This window comes from Globicephala melas, chromosome 19, assembly GCF_963455315.2.
Source record: "Globicephala melas chromosome 19, mGloMel1.2, whole genome shotgun sequence".
NCBI classification, from domain to species: domain Eukaryota; kingdom Metazoa; phylum Chordata; class Mammalia; order Artiodactyla; family Delphinidae; genus Globicephala; species Globicephala melas.
Genome location: NC_083332.1, coordinates 50,126,401 through 50,148,032, shown reverse-complemented (window position 1 = coordinate 50,148,032; position 21,632 = coordinate 50,126,401). Strand labels below are relative to the sequence as shown.

General features: G+C 41.8%; 1 protein-coding gene across 8 annotated transcripts in view; it reads left to right on the top strand.

Annotated features, from left to right (window-relative positions):
* The window catches only part of WDR59 (WD repeat domain 59), a 124,575-nt gene that overhangs the window by 85,126 nt on the left and 17,817 nt on the right, over positions 1-21,632 (top strand). For 3 of the 8 annotated variants that reach the window (XM_030863352.2, XM_030863360.2, XM_060288292.1), the window contains one exon: positions 10-7,244. The exons of 4 other annotated variants lie outside the window; for them this stretch is intronic. In XM_030863352.2, the coding sequence (XP_030719212.1) occupies positions 10-245 (236 nt within the window). In that variant the 3' untranslated portion in view covers positions 246-7,244. Of the gene's footprint in view, positions 1-9; positions 7,245-21,632 lie in introns of those variants that run through there. One more of the 8 variants, XM_060288291.1, reaches the window with a different exon arrangement.

The following is a 21,632-nucleotide window of genomic DNA, read 5'->3' as shown; positions in this document are numbered from 1 at the left end:
CTTCTCCAGAGTTCGGTGTGTACTGCAGCCACTGCCGGAGTGAGGTCAGGGGCACGCAGTGCGCCATCTGCAAAGGCTTCACGTTCCAGTGCGCCATCTGCCACGTGGCCGTGCGAGGGTCGTCCAACTTCTGCCTGACCTGTGGGCATGGGGGACACACCAGCCACATGATGGAGTGGTTTCGGACCCAGGAGGTGTGTCCCACCGGGTGTGGGTGCCACTGCCTGCTGGAAAGCACTTTCTGAACTGACAGCCCGTGGGAGTTGTGGGAAATCCCAGAGAACCCGTCAATGCCGGTTGACAAGCTCTCTGCCAGGAGAGAGGCTCCAGAACCCACCCCTAACTAGACAGGGATGTGTTCTCCTCAGAGGCTGACACGGTGCCAGCTGTTCATGAGCCTTTGCTTCTCTTTTGTTGGCTGTTGGTGGCATGGATGTCGGTGGAGGAGGACACAGGCAGGTGGAAGTTTTCTTGGAGAAAAGCACCTGCCTCCAGAGCCGTGTTTACCTTTAAGACGACAGCATCCTTTCTGATGCCATCAGAGAGATCAAGTTTGGTTGCAAAGGACAGTCTCCTGAGCCAAAGGACCGTGGACAAATGGGCCTGTGACATAAGTTTATGCATTTATGACCTGATGGACTGTGGCCTTTTAAAATATACTTAAGTTATAAATATGTAATGTACTTAAGGATCCTTAAGATGTATTTTTCTGTTTGTTATTTCTCTTCCAGCTATTCTCCCTTGGCTAATAAGATTCTAGTCATCGCTTGAAAAACAAAGAGATGAGGTTGAACGATATTTTAGTGAATGGTTTTTTATTCTGCTTCTAATTGAAATTAACTGTTTGGCGTAGGACCAAAGTCAGCGCTCACATTTTCAAAGGAAATGCTGATTTGCTTTTGTCATCCGGCAGGAGAAAATAGAATTTGACATTTAAGGTTCTTCCCAACCCCAAGAGTTTTTTTTTTAATCATTTCTTTTAACAAAGGAAAATGAAATTACATGGCAGCATTGCTGTGAGAGTCTCCCGTTGCCACTGTGTTGGTTGGCTGGGTTCCCGTAAGCGCCTCCACTCTTCCCTTGGGCTCCTTCATAGGCTTTGACCCATGTTTCTCTGCATCCACCAGTTCTCCAGAATGATTCTCAATGCTTCCCATTTTGTATGTGCCAGGAAAGAGACATCTTCTTTTCAATATTGCTACTGAAATTTATATTTATTTATTTTTAATTTTTATTTTTTTGGCTGCATTGGGTCTTAGTTGCGGCACAAAGGGATCTTTTGTTGCAGCGTGGGCTTCTCTCTAGTTGTGGCATGCGGGCTTTCTGTCTCTAGGTGTGGCGCGCGGGCTCCAGAGCATGTGGGCTCTGTAGTTGTGGCGTGTGGGCTCTCTAGTTGAGGCGCACGGCCTCAGTAGTTGTGGTGCGCAGGCTTAGTTGCCCCGCAGCATGTGGGATCTCAGCTACCTGACCAGGGATTGAACCCATGTCCCCTGCATTAGAAGGCAGATTCTTTACCATTGGACCACCAGGGAAGTCCCTATATTTATTTCTTAGAATTTTACAATTCCAAATTGATTAGCTTAAGAAATATAACTCCATGTCTCAGAATGTGAAAGTGTTGTACATCACTGTGGGGTTTTTTGTTTGTCTTGTTTTGTTCTTGAATTTTCATTCATTTATTTATTTTTTTGGCTGCACTGGGTCTTTGTTGCTGCGCAAGGGCTTTCTCTAGTTGTGGTGAGCGAGGGCTACTCTTCGTTGTGGTGCGCGGGCTTCTCATTGTGGTGGCTTCTCTTGTGGAGCACGGGCTCTAGGTGTGCGGGCTTCAGTAGTTGTGGCATGTGGGCTCAGTAGTTGTGATTCATGGGCTCTAGAGCACAGGCTCAGTAGTTGTGGTGCACGGGATTAGTTGCTCTGAAGCATGTGGGATCTTCCCGGACCAGGGCTCGAACCTGCGTCCCCTGCATTGGTAGGCAGATTCTTAACCGCTGCACCACTGGGGAAGTCTGCATCGCTGTGTTTTAAACTACAGGTCAGGACCCATTAATAGATTGTGAAATCAATGTAGTGGATAAAAACCAGAATTTTAAAAAATGAAACAGAGTGGAAGAGAGGTATCAGAACTTACCAGACATAGTGTAAACATTATTTTCTGTAACTTGTTTACCAGTGTATATGCACACACCTGCACATGTGTATAACAGATCACAATGTAAATTCCTTCCTTCCTGAGGGTTGTGGTCAAAACGTTTTCAAAGCACTGTTTTGGATGATGCTTATATGAACATCATCCCTGTGTTACTGGGCACAAAACACCATGTCATAAGAAAGACCTGGATCCTGTGCAGTGAGAGCAGAGCTTTAACCTTGGGCTGTGATCCGAGGTAAGATGCCAGCGTCTTTGCAGAGTGGGCTGAATAACTAGGTGTAGTAGGTACATGGGAGGTGGATAAAGGAGGCGGCCAAAGACATCGGAATTTGTTCACTCTTGTTCACTTGTTTATATCGACACTGCTGTAATGGCACCACGGGATAAGTCGACAGGTTTTTACAGTAAGTCCCCTATGTACGAACAAGTTCCATTCCGAGAGCATGTTCGTAAGTCCAATTTGTAAGTCCAACAAAGTTAGCCTAGGAACCCAACTAACACAATTGGCTGTATAGTACCGTACTGTAATAGGTTTATAATACTTTTCACACAAATAATACATAAAAAACAAATAAAGACAACATTTTTAATCTTACCGTACAGTACCTTGAAAAGTACAGTAGTACAGCACAACAGCTGGCATACAGGGACTGGCATTGAGTGAACACGCAAGAAGAGTTACTGACTGGAGGAGGGAGAGGAGGTGGGAGATGGTAGAGCTGAAGGATCGCCAGCAACAGGAGACAGAGGGCAAGCTGCAATTTCACTCATGCCTGACGTTGATGGCAAAGGTTCCGGTTCCTTGCTGGACTGAATTCTATCTACCCTCTTGAAAAAACGGGTAGTAGCTCTTTTTTCTCGTCATAGATGACACGGTAGCACTGGATTGCATTCTGAATGGCTGCTGCAACCTTCTTGTACCGTTCTGTGTTCGGGTCCTGTGCCTCAAAAACTAACAGTACCTCCTCAAATAAAGAAAATCCCCTTGCCATTTCCTCCGTTGTGAATCTCTTCGGTTCTTCAGTTACTTCCTCTTGTCTCTCTTCGTCCTTTCTCTGGGCCTCCAATTCCATCAGGTCTTCATTAGTAAGCTCCTCGTGTTACCCAGCAACAGCACTGTACAATAAAGTACACAAAAGCACAATCACTTGTAGAGGATGCACGTATGTGACAATGTATGCCAGACACGTGAACTAACTTACTTGATGGGACAGGCACGTTCTCATCTTTGAAAGTTTGCAACTTGAAGGTTTGTATGTAGAGGACTTACTGTACTGAGGATCTGTCACGTTCCTCAATGAAGTCACACCATTTGCAGAGAACAATCTTTTCCTGTTCCCCCAGTGCTTGAGCTCATGTCCTTTGACTCTGTTCCCTTATGGCAGTTATCATTATTTTCCAGTAAGACTTGTGATTGAAAAGCAGTCAAAACTTTCAGGAATAGATAAATGGATGTGAACTCGGCCTTCACTTTGAAAATGTACAACTAATCCTGGAAGACTGGTTATTACCTCCCGAACCAAGTAGCAGAAATCCCTAGCTTTGCCACCAAGGGGGATGCCTGTTAGTGTTTGGGAAGTCCTGTATGGGAAGGCCCATGGATAAATTCGTTTAATTTGGACTAACAGAAAAAAAGGTAGGAAAAGCACAGACAGGAGTATCCGGCTTTCCCTTCTATCTTAAAGATATTCCTCTTACAGTAACACAACTCTCGTAACAATCTCTTAGTACTGTCTTTATTTGGCTACGTTCAGCCAAGATACAGTATAAAGGATGCGAAGCGATTGGATAGAGATGATGTCCCTTTTCTCACTGAGCTCAGCTTTGCTGTCACGGCTCTGGATTGCCACGCAGGAAAGCACTGTCTCTCACTCTCTGTGCTTTCAGAAGATTGAAAGTATGGCCTCCATAAGCTGGCCCTCCCTGCTAGATGCCTCTGTGTCCAAACTGGGAGTAACTCTGGTTTAAAGGCCTGGGGCCAGGCCAGACATTACTGTCTTCTGCCACTATCTTGATTTAGAGAGAATCGTTGATGAAGAACACCTCCAAAACCGTCTCTGTGGTTTTTCTTCCTTTTCTAGTGGAGATCAGAAATGGAAGAAAGGGAGAAAAGATCAACACTGGTATCCAAAATAGGTGGATTTTCTTTCCTGTCAGGAAAATGTCCCACTTTTCCCAAACCTTGCTGGCTTTTAAGAGGCTTGGGCCAACCTGTTTCTTAATCAAACATTTTTCCTTCCGTAAACATTTTGGACACAGACGCAACAGAGGTAAAATAGGTGTGCAGTACAAATAGAAAATATACTCTTTCTTGTTTTAGCCACAAAAAGCTTTGATAGAGTTGGAAATCCTGAAATAGAAATGGTCGAAGGAATTCCAGGTGAAATTTTTTCAGAGCCTAGAGCTTCCTGACTTTCTACCTTTTTAAACCTGAGAAACTGTTAACACTAGGTGGCAGCAGAGATCTAGACTTGGTGAATCTGATAGCTTCCTAAGACTGAAATGAGGTTGCCGATAAAGATTAAACCAGACTAGTCTATACCTGGTTCTCCAGTTGTGAAAGGAAAGATCTCCTCAATTCATCTAGGTTCATCGATCCGGTGATTGAACAGATATATGCCATCGGAAAAGGAAAGCTAGTTGAAGTCGTGCCCATCACCTCCTCTAGTATGAAAATTTCTCACACATCATGGCATTCCCTCTACCTACCTCATTATGTCCTTTCATTCAAAGATCAACTTTGGGTTGGCAAACATTTAATACGTCTCAATACATTAAAACTTAAGTAACGAGTTTTTTTTTAAAGGACAGATTCTACTTTTCCACCCATCCACTTAACAAGTATCCGTTCGGTTTCAGGCACTGTGCTACCCTTTGTAGAAACATGCTTGTTCATTAGACATGATTCCTTCTGTTTCATGATCTTGCATTTTAGTGTGCGCTATGCTTATAACGAAGGTCTTCTGGGTTAGAAATTTGGAGTGGTGGAAATAGGGGCTGTGAATCTCAAGACCTGTGTTCCCACCCCAGCTTTGCTGTGTGACTGTAGTGCAGGCACAGAGCTTCTGTAAATCTCTAATTACTCACCTATTAGGAAAAGGGGCAGAACTATTTCAGGTGTTGCAAATTCCAAAGCTTATGGGGATCAGGCACGTACCAGAAATACAGGAAGCAAGTGGATGTTATGATTTGTTTTATAAAGACACTTTAAGTGGAATTCTTTAGAAAGACATTTTGCATATGAAGCACATTGGACTGTTTTCTCTTACACAAAGAATTTGTCTTCTCTCCCATTTTTTTTCTTGAAACCCTCAGCCTTCTAGATCTTCCATTTGTCTTCCCATGTTGGTAGAGTCACAGTGTAAAGCGTTTTAGTTCAGCCACAGCCGACTTTACCACAGCTGGGAATAATCAGTGAAAGAGAAGTAGCTCACAGAATCTAGGAGGGCTGGAAATCAGGCTTGGGGTCATGCAGCCAAGGGGAGTGTTAAAATACAGGATGCCCCGGTCGATTTGAATTTCACTTGGAACATACAAGTTGTTCATCTGAGGTTCAAATTGAGTGGAGATCTTGTATTTTTTGTTGTTGTTTGGCTACGTTGGGTCTTCGTTGCTGCGCGCGGGCTTTCCCTAGTTGTGGCGAGCGGGGGCTACTCTTCTTTGAGGTGCGCGGTCTTCTCGTTGCAGTGGCTTCTCTTGTTGCGGAGCACGGGCTCTTGGGTGCGCAGGTTTCAGTAGATGTGGCACACGGGCTCAGTAGTTGTGGCTTGTGGGCTCTAGAGCGCAGGCTCAGTATTGTGGCGCATGGGCTTCGTTGCTCCACGACATGTGGGATCCTCCCGGACCAGGGCTTGAACCCATGTTCCCTGCATTGGCAGGTGGATCCTTAACCACTGAGCCACCAGGGAAGTCCCAGATCTTGTATTTTTATTTGCTAAATCTGGCGATCCTCACCAAGGGTCGTGCTTAAATTATACCCTGAGATGATTCCAGCTGCTGGCTCCAGCAGGGCCCCCACTTTGAGCATGGGATGCCACCCCTCCAGGTCTCTGCCAGCTCTGACTCTGGGGTCTCACCCTGAATCTGTTCCTCATGGCTCCTTCTTTGTATCACCTGTCCAAAATGAGGTCTTGAAAAGAAGGCCAATAGCCAATACAACAAAGGAAAGATGCCCCGTCTCACGGGTAATCTGGGACATGCAAGTTAAGACAAAAGATAGCATTGGTGAGGCAGTACGCACAGTGCTAAGAGCCTGGACCCTGTGGCCTGAATGTGTGGATTGCATCTCAGCTTGCCTGTATCCTTGGCATTGTGCCTCACTTTCCTCTTCTGTCAAGTATGAGTAACAGTGCTTACCCCAGTGGGGTCATTTTGAACAGTATATTTTTCTGAATTTCCAAGATTGCTTCAAAGTTCATCGTGCTCTGGCATAGAGTTCTTTCTGCTCCCTCGGCAGGGTCTCCTAGAGAATGAGGGGTCTCCTAACTGCCTAATAATCAGCCTCGCCGTCACAATTTACTTTGGAAACCCTCAGGACTCAATTCGTCATGGCCTGTAACCTTGCTTATGTCAACAGAGAAAGTTAATAAATGTATGTCACTCGGCCAGATGATCAAGGTCAGCAGTGACAGTGATTAGTCATGTTGACAGTGTGATACGATAATGTGACGAATAGGGCATTTTACCTCTATGGTCATCCTCTCCCAAATCCATAAGCCCAGTCTAATCATGAGAAAAACATCAGACTAATCCCAGCTGAGGGACATTCTACAAAATACCTGGCCAGGACTCCTCAAAACTGTCAAGGTCATCAAACAAGGAAACTGAAAAACTGTCACAGCCCAGAGGAGCCAAAGGAGACGTGACAACTAAATGTGACGTGGCATTCTGGATGGGACCCTGGAACAGAAAAAGCACATTAGGGAAAAACTAAGGAGATCTGAGTAAAGGATGAACTTTAGTTAATAATAATGTACCAATCAATATTGGTTTATTCATTGTGACAAATGTACCATATTAACGTACGGAGTTAATAAATAGGGAAACTGGGTGTGGAGTGTCTGGGAACTGTCTGTAGTATCTTTGCAATTTTTCTGTAAGTCTAAATCTCTTCTAAAATAAAAAGGTTGTTTAAATGAATTTCAGTAAGGAATTTTAAATTTCTCTTAGTGACAGTAATAACTTTCTTCCAAAGCTATTCAGAAGAGGTAAGGCAAAGTTTGAAGATGTACTGTACTCCCTTTTCTATTAGCCTATTCTTAGGACTGCCTGTTTCACATGCACATACAATATTCATTGTCATCATTAGCATGATTTCAAATGACATGTGCTGATATTTCTAAATAACTGAATCAAAATTGTAATCATTCCTGATGTCACCTTGTTAGTTCCCTCAATTCTTAGCTTGACATTTTAAGATCAAAGAGTAATCAGAAGGGAATTCCCTGGCTGTCCAGTGGTTAGGACTCTGCGCTTTCACTGCTGAGGGCGTGAGTTCAGTCCCTGGTCGGGGAACTAAGGTCCTGCAAGCCATGTGGTGTGGCCAAAAAATAAAATAAAAAATAGACAAATTTTGAAAAAAAGAGTAATCAGGAAGTGACTCCCAAGCACTGCTCAGTATATAATTAATCTTTCCAATTTAGGCTGCAAAGCCAATTAATCACTCTTAGACATAAGGATAAACTTTTGAAATATCAACCATCCCTGTTACTACCTTGATTTATTTAATTGAGTCACCATGTTCAGAAATGGCAGTAACCTTGCACTCATGGTGGACTGGCACACACACAAAAACACACACAGGAAATGTCATTTTTCCACCTATCAGACTGGCGAAGATAAAAAAGTTGAAGCACAAATGTTGGCTAGTGTGTGGGGAAGCATGCAGCATTATATACTGCAGGTGAGAGTGGTAATGGCTGCAGCCTTCTTAGAAAACAGTTTGTCAATAGCTCTCAAACTGTTCACTACCCAACCCTTAGACTCAATTTCCTTTTTAGGAATTTATTCCACAGAGGCAGTTACACAAATGCACGAAAACGCTTGTATGAGCATGTTTATTTTCACATTGTTTATTATAGTGGAAAAAAATGAGACAACCTAAATGCTCATCAATCGGGGACTGATTAAATAAATTGTGATGTGTTCATACAATGGACTATTATGTCACCATTGGAAAAACATGGATGCAGGGTGTTTGTGCTGCTGTATATATTGTTAAGTGAAAGAGCATACTGACAAACTGTATCGAGTATGGTCCTGTTTCTGTTTTTTTAAGTGATATATACATATACATTTATAAAGGCATAGAAAATTTCTCAAAGGATACACTATTCAAAGGAATGTTCTCCGGAGAATAGGGCTGGAGGGGTTTGGGATGGAAAATAATTTTACTTTTTATTTTTAATTTTTTTGTACTATTTGTTTTTTTTAATATGTTACTTTGACTTTTTAATGTAACAAAAACAAATATTGTAAGGTTTCCTTGTCAAAAACAAACGAGCAACTTTTTTAAATACAAAAAGAAGTTTTTATTGGCAGCTCAGTGCTTGACTGAGAAGAATTTTGTGTATTCAAGACAGCTGGGAGCAAACCACTCCAGTTCCTCCATTTTGTTTTAAACAGGATAGCTGTATCTGGGGCAACATGTTTACATGGGTCAGAAAGGCACACACCCAAAGAATAGGTGCTTATATTGGGAGACTTCTGCTGAGCAGATTTATCGCTAGGTAAATTTTATGGGTGTGTTTCACATTTCAGATGTGATGCCAGTTTGGTCTGAGGTATTGGCCTGAAGTAATTAACTTGAAGGTTAATATTGATAGCTTAGTTAATAGGTAATGGCAACTAAAATCAGCTTTTAAAAGTCCTTCCCTAAAGAGTTTTGGCATGATGTTTATTACAATCCTTGGAATGATTATGCTGCCCAAGAAAACTTGACTCTTCTTCCAAAATAGTCTCAAAAGACAATTATAAAGAGTAAAAGGAAAGAGGGATTCTATCTCAAATAGGCTAGCTGAAGTCTGTTCCAAGAAATTTGAATTCAGAAAGTTTGGAGTGGGGCTTCCCTGGTGGCGCAGTGGTTAAGAATCTGCCTGCCAACGCAGGGGACATGGGTTTGATCCCTGGTCCGGGAAGATCCCACATGCCGCGGAGCAGCTAAGCCCATGGGCCACAACTATTGAGCCGGCGAGGCACAACTACCAAAACCCACGCTCCTAGAGCCCGTGCTCCGCAACAAGAGAAGCCACTGCAATGAGAAGCCCGCGCACCTAAACAAAGAGTAGCCCCCGCTTGCCACAACTAGAGAAAGCCCTCGTGCAGCAACAAAGACCCAACACAGCCAAAAAATAAATAAAATAAAAATTTTTTAAAAATTAAAAAAGTTTGGAGCAATGTGGAGCCAATAATGGTAATATATTAAGTGAAAAAGACATGATAAAGAACTTATATTTATGTTAGTATTCTAATTGTGTAAAACCAAAAAATGCACGTATGCACATTTAAAATCGTGGAATAATAATCCCATTTCCAACTCCAGTCCTTCTGCCTCTGGGCTTCCCGGTGTAGTGAGGACTTGAGCGCCCCCAGCTGTGGGGTAAGTGCTTGGCAGCAAACTCGGAGCACCCTGCGGATGGCCCTGGAGGCTCCCTGGGCCCCGTGAGAGGAGGGAGGTCTACACTAGCCTCATAGAGAGGACCTGAGTCCCTGGGGCCCCCGGAAGCCAAGGAGTTGAACAGGTAAGCTGAGTCGGGGCAGTTACCTGAAAAAATGAGATTAGCGGTGGTTACCGAGAGCAACGGGAAATAGAGTTTGGAAAGGCGACGACTAAATCTACTCACTGTGGGAAGCAATCATGAAGGAGGGTTGACCTATGAGTACGTATTTGGGGGCAGGATCCATTGTTTTTAAAGGTCTTTTTTCTAGTTTTATGGAGATATAATAGACATATAGCACTGTATATGTTTAAGGTGTACAGCATAAGAATTTGACTTACATGAATCACGAAGTTATTATCACAGTAAGTTTAGTGAACATCCTTCATCTCATTTAGATACAAAATCAAAGAATTGGAAAAAATATTTTTTCTTGTGTTGAGAACTCTTAGGATTTACTCTCTTAACTTTCATAGATAACATACAGCAGTGTTAATTATATTTATCATTGTATGTTACATCCCTGGTACTTATTTATCTTATAACTGGTTTTATTTTATTTTATTTTTTAATAATATTTTTTAAACTATTTATTTAGGCTGTGCCAGGTCTTAGTTGTAGCACATGGGATCTTTAGTTACGGCATGTGGACTTCTTAGTTGTGGCATGCCCGTGGATCTGGTTCCCTGACCAGGGATCGAGCCTGGGCCCCCCGCATTGGGAGCACGTAGTCTTACCCACTGGATCACCAGGAAAGTCCTTATAACTGGTTTTAAAGTTTTAAAGCAAACCTCTGTCAATACCACCCAGCTGAAGATCATCAGAATCACACTTTTGGGTGAACAAGGTGAGATTTTGCCTGTTGCAGAGAGGGAGACCACTCGCCCTGGACCCTGGGGCATGTTGGTGAGAGGCTGCTCTAAGGACCTTCTTACAGGGTTTGCACTTGTGTTAGGTGATTTTGATGTGAGTTCATGGAAGTGGAGGTTTGCTCCGGGTTGGATGTTTTGTTCCTGTCGGAAGCAAGGATAATTCTATGATTAGATACATTAATAAAACGTAATGAGAGAGGGGGAGACCAGAGTGAGGCTACAGCTGTAGTTGGTAAAGAAGCAGCCATCACTCATATTGGCTGGGAGAGGGGGATGGCTGGTATTTTAGGGCTTGGATAGCGTTCAGCTTTTATTTGTGTTCAGACACGGTTCCCAGGTGGTCTTGTTCTCGTCTTGCTCCACATGGTCTCAGAGTGGCCCTGTCCAGTGTTGATATGACATTGTCTGTTCACCAGGAGAACAGCAAGACCTCTCTCGGGGATTCAGACCAACCTTTGGCCGTAAGGAAAAGCTTTCCTCTGGTGCACCCACAATTACAATAAATTTTGTCAGACGAATACCACTTTCAAAGTAACAAACCAAGTTTTATCTACTCAACCAAATCCTTAGCAACTTGGTAGCTTTTCTTATACTCGAGTCATTTTTTTTTTTTAACAAATGGTGTATAAAAGGGCCACAGGTCAAAGTGTTATCCGTCAGTATCTTAATGATCGCTTAACCTTTAATCAAGGGTCTTTTATCAGTCAGATGACAGCAAGAAAAGAACTCAAGACAAACAAACAAAAACACACTATGAAGCTATGCATTTTCTGTGGTACCTGTATATGCCTATAAATGCATGGAGAACATTCTGGAAGAACACACGTTAAACCGAACACACGTTACCTTGGAGCAGCAGGGAGACCAAGATTGGCAGTGATGATCAAAGGGAACCTAACGTTTTTAAAAAAGAGACTTATTTTAGTTTTAGGTTCACAGCAAAGTTGAGTGGGAAGTACAGAAAGTTCCCATCTACCCGCTTCCCCACACATACATAGTCTCCTATATTACCAACATCACCCCCCCCGCCGCCCGCAGAGTGTTACATTTATTACAAATGATGAACCTACACTGACACATCATCACCCAATGTCCATGGTTTACCTTAGGGTTCACTCTTGGTGCTGTACGTTCTGTGGGTTTGGACAAATGTGTAATAACTTGTATCTGTCATTATGGTATCATACATAAGTTACGGTGTCATAACTTAAATATTGTGGGAAGTGGTTTGTAAATATTTGCTAAATTGGTCTTTTTTCTAATGGTCTTTAACCAGGTACGATGTTGCACCAATAGTGCTCTTATTATTTTCAAGGTTTCTCACTAAGTTCTAATTTTATGTGGAGGCTTCTGACTTCAGTCGTATTTTCTAGCCATTGTGAAATGAAAGAATGTGGGACATACGTTTTTCTGTTTCCATGATGCTTCTTCCACTTAGTTCCCCATCTTTACTTTTTTTTCCAGTTCCTATATTTTTTTGAATTTTATTTTATTTTTTTATATAGCAGGTTCTTATTAGTTATCTGTTTTATACATATGAGTGTATATATGTCAACCCCAATCTCCCAATTCATCCCACCACCCCCAACCCCATTTTTCCCTTGGTGTCCATACGTTTGTTCTCTACATCTGTGTCTCTATTTCTGCCTTGCAAGCCAGTTCATCTGTACCATTTTTCTAGATTCCGCATACATGCGTTAATATACGATATTTGTTTTTCTCTTTCTGACTTACTTCACTCTGTATGACAGTCTCTAGGTCCATCCACATCTCTACAAATGACCCAATTTCGTTCCTTTTTATGTAGTTCCCCATCTTTAAACTGGTCCTTTCTGTGTACATTTCAGTTCCATTCCTGGGAGCCCCCAAGGGGAAAAAAATAGCATATTTATTTTCACTAAAACATAACTTAAATTTATCATTCCTTTCAATTAGTATGAAGGCATGCAAATTTTTTGGGGGTCATAATGAATATTCTATTTAAGTTACATGTTTACCCCTCAGTTTTTCTTAAACGCCTCCCTTTAAAAAAAGTTTTTAGGGACTTCCCTGATGGCGCAGTGGTTGGGAGTCCACCTGCCAATGCAGGGGACACGGGTTCAAGCCCTGGTCCAGGAAGATCCCCCATGACGCAGAGCAACTAAGCCCGTGTACCACAACTACTGAGCCTGCACTCTAGAGCCCACGAGCCACAACTGCTGAAGCCCGGGTGCCTGGAGCCTGTGCTCCGCAACAAAGAGAAGCCACCTCAATGAGAAGCCCGTGCACCGCAACTAGAGAAAACCCATGCACAGCAATGAAGACACAATGCAACCAAAAATAAATAAATAATTTTTTAAAAAAAAACTTTAAAATTTTTTCAAATATTTACAAAGGTAAAATAGTATAATGAACTCTCACGTATGTCTCACCAGCTTTCACAATTGTCAATATCTGCCTATCCCATTTTTATCTCTATTCCTGACACCCTACCCCTCCCAGCTTGCCACGGGATTGTTTTGTAGCCAGTCTCAGACATCATATCATTTCATCAATAACACTTCAATATGTATCTTTAAAAGATAAAAATTCTCTTGTGAAATCCAACCATGCTACTTAAAACTTTTAACACTGAGTCCTAAATATTCAATTAATTTTCATATTTCCTAAATTGCGTCACAAATGTTTATTCCAATCAGGATCCAAAGTCCACACTTTAAATTTATTGCCATGTCTATCAAGTCTCTTTTAATCCAAAGGGTCTCTAGGTTTCCTCCCTTTTTCATCCTTGCAATTTTTCTGTCAAAGAATAAAATGTTTTTTTCCTTCCAGTTAGCAAATAAACTATTGTTTCTTTGCAAATGATTTGTAGAAGGACATGTGTCCTGGAGAGTTTTCTGCATTCTAGATTTTGTTGATTGTATTCATTCTATTTCCTGTGAACTGGTAGTTAGATTTAGAGTAGGGTTTCCAGATAAAATACAGGACACCCAATTAAATTTGAATTTTGACTAAACAATGAATATTTTTTAGTGTAAGAGTGCTCAGTAGTGCAATATTTGGTCATCTTGTATTTTTATTTGCTAAATTTGACAACCGTAATCTAGAGAGTTATCACATTCCGGCTTGGGTTTTGGGCAAGAATACATTCAATTTAGTGTTGTGTACTTCTATCAGGAGACACATAAGGTCTGGTTGTTTCTCTTCTTGTGATGTGAAAAATAATGCGAGCGTTCACGTTTTGTCAGCTGGATGCATCCGTTGTTAATACAACCCTTCAGCTTCTTACCTGATGATTTTGGCAGGTGATGACCATTGCCCAGAATCACTGCTTTATTAGGGCTTGCAGAATGATGCTATTCCAGGTGTATCATTCCTTCTGCGTTCATTAGCTAGTATTCTCTATAAAGAACTTACTCTTCTGTACAGTTTATGTATTGATAGGAAAGTTAAGCTGTTTCCTTAAGTCAGAATTTTGCAAGCACCTAAGAGAGAGCCTTACAAATCTAACAGTGAAATCTTGCTATGGATTTAGATAACTTACAAATCCAGTAAATCAAAATATACATTCAGTAAGGTTAAATTTTTTTTTTTTTTTTTTTTTGCGGTACGCGGGCCTCTCACCGTTGTGGCCTCTCCCGTTGTGGAGCACAGGCTCCAGATGCGCAGGCTCAGCGGCCATGGCTCACGGGCCCAGCCGCTCCGCAGCATGTGGGATCTTCCCGGACCGGGACACGAACCCGTGTCCCCTGCATCGGCAGGCGGACCCTCAACCACTGTGCCACCAGGGAAGCCCAGTAAGGTTAAATTTTTAAAACGTTTCTATATGTTAAAAATCAAACATACATTTAGAAAACCAGAATTCTTCAGCATTGAAATGTTGACAGCACACTGAATTAGTTAAATCTTCCTAAGGATTACAATTAAAATTAGATGTTAAATTCTCTAGTATATCAGATTATCTGAAATGAAAACTGAAAATTTTTCTTTTCTATTTTTTCTTCACTGAAAACTGAATAAAGCCTATAAAAAGAGGCACAGTGATTATACAACTTTTCACACCTGGTTTTACACAGTATATATCAAAACTTTATTTCCTCACCATCTATATGTTTATTATTTATGCCTTTTTAGGATTGCACTCATCCACTTAGGGGAGCTGAGTAAGCATCGTTAGTTTCCTACCACACCTGAGAGTGTTTCAAGGCAACATGCCAGAAAGGGCAGACAGAACGTGGGAACTTGGATCCACCAAACCCCATATGGACAAGCCCAGGCCTTCCTGTGTCTGGCTCTCGAGTCCACATCTTTGAACTGGAGTTAATTATAAATTTTTCAATTCAGAGCATCATACATTCTGGTTGTCTTTCCAACTTCATCCTTACGAATCTTTACTTTCTGATGTAGGTAGATGGAATTCGGCACCTCTTCTCGTCCTCCCAACATGAGTTGTAGCCAGTCTTCCCGCTGCCTGTTAAGAGCTCACTGGATTCTGCACTCTCTCTGTTTTGCTTCTGTATCTACCCATCAGCCCCCATTGCACAGTTGTTTGCTGACAAATCAACCTTAGAACTCCAGATGAAATATGGAACTGTCCCTGTCAAGTTTCTTATTCTTATTGATATTTTTCAGGTAAAGAAATAGCCACTGAGAAATTAAGCAGGTGTTTCTCATGACAAGTTTTCAGCTAAGGAGCCAGGGCTATAATTCAGGAGTACTTTCCCATCATTACTAGGTCAGAAGTAGGCACTATGTGACCTGGATGCTGTCATTGGGTGTTCGTCTTAATTGTCTCAGGCAGATGTCCTATCTACCTCCCATCTGACCTTTAATTCTTCCATTTCTTCATATCTAAGGGTAAGAGATCAGTGAAAACAAATGAGCTCGTTTACAAAGATACCATGGTGCAACAAATTGATCGTGACATCTGCATATCTTGAACACAAAAATCTCTTTTTAGTCATTATTCACTCAGTTATATAAAATGCTGACTTCCACTGACTTGTTGGAGTGGGCTTTGAGGCTTTCAGGTAAAGATATTGTTTAAAGTAAACTGTATTATTCCTTTTACTATTAAGCAACAAATTTCCAATCTAAAGGTGGAGATTACTACTGTCTCTCAGCTCACCTAGCCCATTTCTGTTGTTGATTTGTCCTTGTTTTACAGAGTCATTTGCAGTTTCATAATCTACTCTGGAAACTCCTAAGTGTAAAAAAAATTTTTATGTACTTGCCTAATTCTATATTAGCTTTAAAAATTCGATATATTTCTTTAAAAGCAGAATGGAAGATAGAATCTACGTTATGCATTCTAGCTTGGGGCATTTATCATTTTAATAGGGTTGACTGTAAAAAAGGGCTTTAAAATTTTTATTTATTTATTTATTTTTGGCTACGTTGGGTCTTCGTTGCTGCGCACGGGCTTTCTCTAGTTGCGGCAAGCAGGGGCTACTTTTCCTTGCGGTGTATGGGCTTCTCATGCTGGTGGCTTGTCTTGTTGCAGAGCACGGGCTCTAGGTGAACGGGCTTCAGTAGTTGTGGCACGCAGGCTCAGTAGTTGTGGTGCACAGGCTTAGTTCCTCCACGTCATGTGGGATCTTCCCGGACCAGGGCTTGTACCCACGTCCCCTGCATTGGCAGGTGGATTCTTAACCACTGAGCCACCAAGGAAGTCCAGTGCTTTTGTTTATCTTGCTGATTGTAATAGCTTCCTTTTCCTCATGGACTCTGTTCTTATTTTAAGACTTTGTCATTAGGAGCATTGTGTGATGTTGAGAGTATAGTTGGAAATATCCCAAAGGATTAAAGCAGCCATGTCTTGGCTAGCTCATAGAGCAGAGAGGTCATAAACACCTGATGTCTCTTAGCCTTATCGAGTGATAGTTATGCATCTCAACCCTGGAGGGATTTTGAAAACTCTCAGAGGTTCCCATGGCTGGTTAGCTCTGGCTACTTGAATGCCAAGTTGGGCAACAAGAGCAAACTAATAAAATCTAGACCAGAACTAAAATTCTGTTTTCTATTCATTTGTAAAAGCATTAGTGTAGGCAGCTTACGGTATAAAATCTCACTGTGTTAGGCTGAATTATGACCCCCTCCCCAAAGATATACACATTCTAATCCCAGGAGCTTGTGAATTTGTTATTTTACATGGTATCTTAGTCTGTTTGGGCCACTATAACAAAATTCCATAGACTTGAGTAGCCAATAAACAACAGACATTTATTTCTCACTGGCAGATTCAGTGTCTGGTGAGAACTCACTTCCTGATTCACAGGTGACAGTCTTCTTGCTGTGTCCTTACAGGGCAGAAGGGGTTAGGGAGCTCTCTGGAATCTCTTTTATAAGGGCACTAATCCCGTTCATGAGGGCTCCACCTTTATCACCTAATCACCTTGCAAACTCCCATCTCCTAGTACCATCCCACTGGGGATTAGGTTTCAGCCTATGAATTTTGGGGAGACATGGACATTCAGTCTACAGTACATGGTAAAAGAGACTTTGCAGATGTTATTAAATCAAAGATCTTGAGATAGAGAGATTATCCTGGATTAACCAGTTGGGCCCAGTGTAATCATAAGAGTCCTTAGGGAGGCAGGAGGGTCAGAACAGAGAAGAGACCTGAAAAGGGAATCAGATGTTGAAGTGATGTGATTTGCAGATGGAGGAAGGGGCCACAAGCCAAGAAACGTGGGCAGCGTCTAGAAGATGGAGAAGGCAAGGAAACAGATTCTCCCCTAGAGTCTGCAGAATAAATATGGCTCTGCCTAAACATTGATTTTTAGCCCCCAAGACCCATTCTTGGACTTCTGACCTCCAGAACGGTAAGATAATTAATTTGTATTGCATTAAGGCAAATATATTTTCAAAAAAATAAGTAAAATTACAAGCATTTTGCAAGTTTTTCCCCTGACCCAGAAAATACAGGGTGAGGTCACTGAAGCAGGGACAAGAGAGCAAAACAGCCCTGAACTCCACAGAAGGTAAATGACCTGTTTGACTGTAGCCTGACCAGCTCTTAGAAGGAGAAATTAATGACCAAGGACGTGTGAAACAAGGAAAAGCTTTCAAAAGCTAGAACTGTAGCCAGGATCGCTGGTTGTGCAGATAAGCAGTTGGCATTGATACGGTGAAAGTGACTCTTGCCACCTTTGGAAAATGATGACGGTTATTCAAGGTTTACTTTCTTGGATAGAATAAGCTGTCATAATTCTTTCTCTAAGTCTTTATAACTCTTTTTAACTTTCCGGTACTTTTTTTTTTTTTTTGCGGTACGCGGGCCTCTCACTGTTGTGGCCTCTCGCATTGCGGAGCACAGGCTCCGGACGCGCAGACTCAGCGGCCATGGCTCACGGGCCCAGCCGCTCTGCGGCACGTGGGATCTTCCCGGACGGGGGCACAAGCCCATGTCCCTTGCATCAGCAGGCGGACTCTCAACCACTGCACCACCAGGGAAGCCCTAACTTTCCAGTACTTTTAAAGTCAATACTTTACCTAAATGCAAGAAGGTTTTAATAAATCTATCATGAGAAGCCATAAAATAAATGAAATGATAATTATTGAATGCAATTAAGGACAAATCCTGAACTATTAGTTCTCCACATGGAAGCAAAACACTCCTGTAAGGAGTAATATGGGTCAATCCTGTTAGATTCTGCTAGTTCTAGCTAGAAATCCTTCCAAAAAGAATAAATTTTTTTTTTAAAAAAAGTCTTGGCTCTGTAGGAAAATACTTTCTTCTTTTAAACTACACAGATTGTCAAGATCTCAGGAAACAAGGCAAGGTTGATCAGTGCTTGGGTAGCTAATAAATATCCAGGTTCTAAGTGGGTACATTTATTGAGCATTTATTGTTGATGATTAACAAGATTGTTAATATTATTTTTTTAGTAGATAAATAAATTTATTTATTTACTTATTTATGGCTATGTCGGGTCTTCATTGCTGCGTGTGGGCTTTCTCTAGTTGTGGCAAGCGGGGGCTACTCTTCTTTGCAGTTAGCAGGCTTCTCATTGCGGTGGCTTCTCTTGTTGCAGAGCACAGGCTCTAGGTGCACGGGCTCCAGTAGTTGTGGCATGTGGGCTCAGTAGTTGTGGCTCAAGGGCTCTAGAGCATAGGCTCAGTAGTTATGGCACACAGCTTAGCTGCTCGATGGCATGTGGAATCTTCCCGAACCAGGGCTTGAACCCGTGTCCCCGGCATTGGCAGGCGGATTCTTAACCACTTCTCCACCAGGGAAGTCCTTTTAATATTATTAATAATGTAATTACTAACAATAGGTAATTAACAAGGTAATTATTAATAATGTAAATATTTTTATTAGTAGGAAATTTGTCCTTAACTATATGTCTCCTTTTCTCTGATTTATTCTGAGGGGTAAATAGTTCTTGCTTTATACTCACGGCATGACTTTATCACCAAATTTTGTAAGTGATGTTCAATCTTGTTTAATGGAAGAGTAAATATTAGTGATCTATTTTTCTTTTTCTTCAAATTCTAAAATTGAGATATAATTGACATATAATGTTATATTGGTTTTGGGTGTACAACATAGTAATTTGATATATGTCTAAATTGTGAAATGATTGCTACAATAAGTTTAGTTAACATGCCTCACCTCACATAGTTACAACTTTTTTTCTTGTGATGAGAACTTCTAGACCTACTCTCTTAGCAACTTTCAAATGCACAATACAGTGTTGTTAACTATATTCACCATACTATCCATTACATTCCCAGGACTTACTTATCTTGTAACTGGAAGTTTGTACCTTTTGACCATCTTCAAAAGGTAAAAACTTTTGGGAGTTTGTACTTTTTAACCACCTTCAAAAAGTTAAACTTTGGGGGGGCATGGGCGAAATGGGAAGAGGTGTCCAAATGTATTTTTCAAGAGTAATCTAACGATAATGTATAGTCTTTCCATTTTCATTTTAATAGAATATGTAAGGTTATGTGTGGTGACCATAAGAATGGAACTGGGCCCTGGAGGGGGTTTTCTGAGCTCTTTTTTTAAAAAAAATAAATTTATTTATTTATTTTTGGCTGCATTGGGTCTTCGTTGCTGCGCACAGGCTTTCTCTAGTTGTGGCGAACGGGGGCTACTCTTCGTTGCGTTGCGCGGGCTCCTCATTAAAGTGGCTTCTCTTGTTGTGGAGCACAGGCTCTAGGCGCGCGGGCTTTGGTAGTTGTGGTTCGCAGACTCAGTAGTTGTGGTTCGCGGGCTCTAGAGCGCAGGCTCAGTAGTTGTGGCGCACGGGCTTAGTTGCTCCACGGCATGTGGGATCTTCCCGGACCGGAGCTTGAACCCGTGTCCCCTGCATTGGCAGACGGATTCTTAACCATTGCGCCACCAGGGAAGCCCCATCTGAGCTCTTAAATGAAGAGTTTCCAGGGGAACAACTGGCTTTTTTAAAAAATTGGAGTACAGTTGATTTACAGTGTTGTATTAGGTTCAGGTGTACAGCAAAGTGAATCAGTTATACGTATACATATATCTACTCTTTTTTTTTTTTAGATTCTTTTCCTATATAGGTCATTACAGAGTATTGAGTAGAGTTCCCTGTGCTCTCCAGTAGGTCCTTATTAGTTATCTATTTCATATATAATCGTGTGTGCATGTTAATCCCAACCTCCCAGTTTATCCTCCCCCACCTTACCCCCTGGTAACTATAAGTTTGTTTTCTACATCTGTGCCTCTATTTCTGTTTTGTAGATAAGTTCATTTGTACCCTTTTTTTTAAAGATTCCACATATAAGCAGTATCATATGATATTTGTCTTTGTCTGACTTACTTCACTCAAAACTGACTTTTTAAAAAAAATTTATTATATATGTTACAAATATTGCTTCTGAATTTGTTCCTTATATATATATATATATTTGTTGTTGTTGTTGTTTATCTTTTGGCCGTACTCTGCGGCACGTGGCATCTTAGTTCCCCGACCAGGGATCAAACCTGCGCCCCCTGCATTGGCAGCTCAGAGTCTTAACCACTGGACCACCAGGGAAAACTGGCTTTCTGAAGTCAAAAGAGAGAGACCCTGGTGGATGTGTGCATCCCCCCACCCCAGGATCGGTGCCTCCCACCCACCTCTCCCTGTGCTTTCTGCCCCTCCCGTTGTAGCCCCACCCATATTGCAACTGGCTCTGTCCCTAGAACATAAGCTCCCCCAGGACAAGGGCCATTTTTGCCTGCCTCCACATCTCAGGCCAGGCACAATCCCAGGCATGTGGTAGGTGCTTTAACAAGTACATAGCCTCTTGGAGAACCTTGCCCCAGTCCTACAAGGTTCTCCAGCTACCTAGCTACCTAGCTCGCGCTGTCACTGAGTCTTCAAAAGGCCATGCCACCATTCTGTCAAACCAGTTGCTTCAGGATGGCGGGGACATGATAAGACCAGTAAATTCCATGCGCATGGGCCCATTGCTGTACTTCTTTTACCGTGAAGTGAGGTTCTTAATCAGAAGCAGTGCTGTGTAGAGTACCACGATGATGGAGAAAACATTCTGTAAGTCCATGGATGGTAGTTTGGGCAGAAGCATTGTGTACAGGGAAGGGAAATCTGTATCCAGAGGAAGTGTCTACAGGCACACCTCGTTTTATTGCACTTCACTTTGTTGTGGTTTGCAAATACAGTGTTTTGACAAATCGAAGCTTGTGGCAGCCCCGTGTCGTCAGATTACGGTTAGCGGGTTTTTTTTAGCAATAAGGTATTTTTAAATTAAGATATGTACTTTTTTTAAAAATGTAATGCTATTGCACACTTAAAAGACTACAGTATAGTATGAACGTAACTTTTATTTGTACTGGGAAACCAGAAAGTTCATGTGACTCACTTTATTGTGATATTCACTTTATCTCGGTGGTCTGGAACCAAACCTGCAGTATCTCCGAGGTCTGCCAGTATTGCAATAAAGACAAAATGCTGCCCCTTCCATGATGGAAACAGTCCAATGCAGTCAAGCTGCCACCAG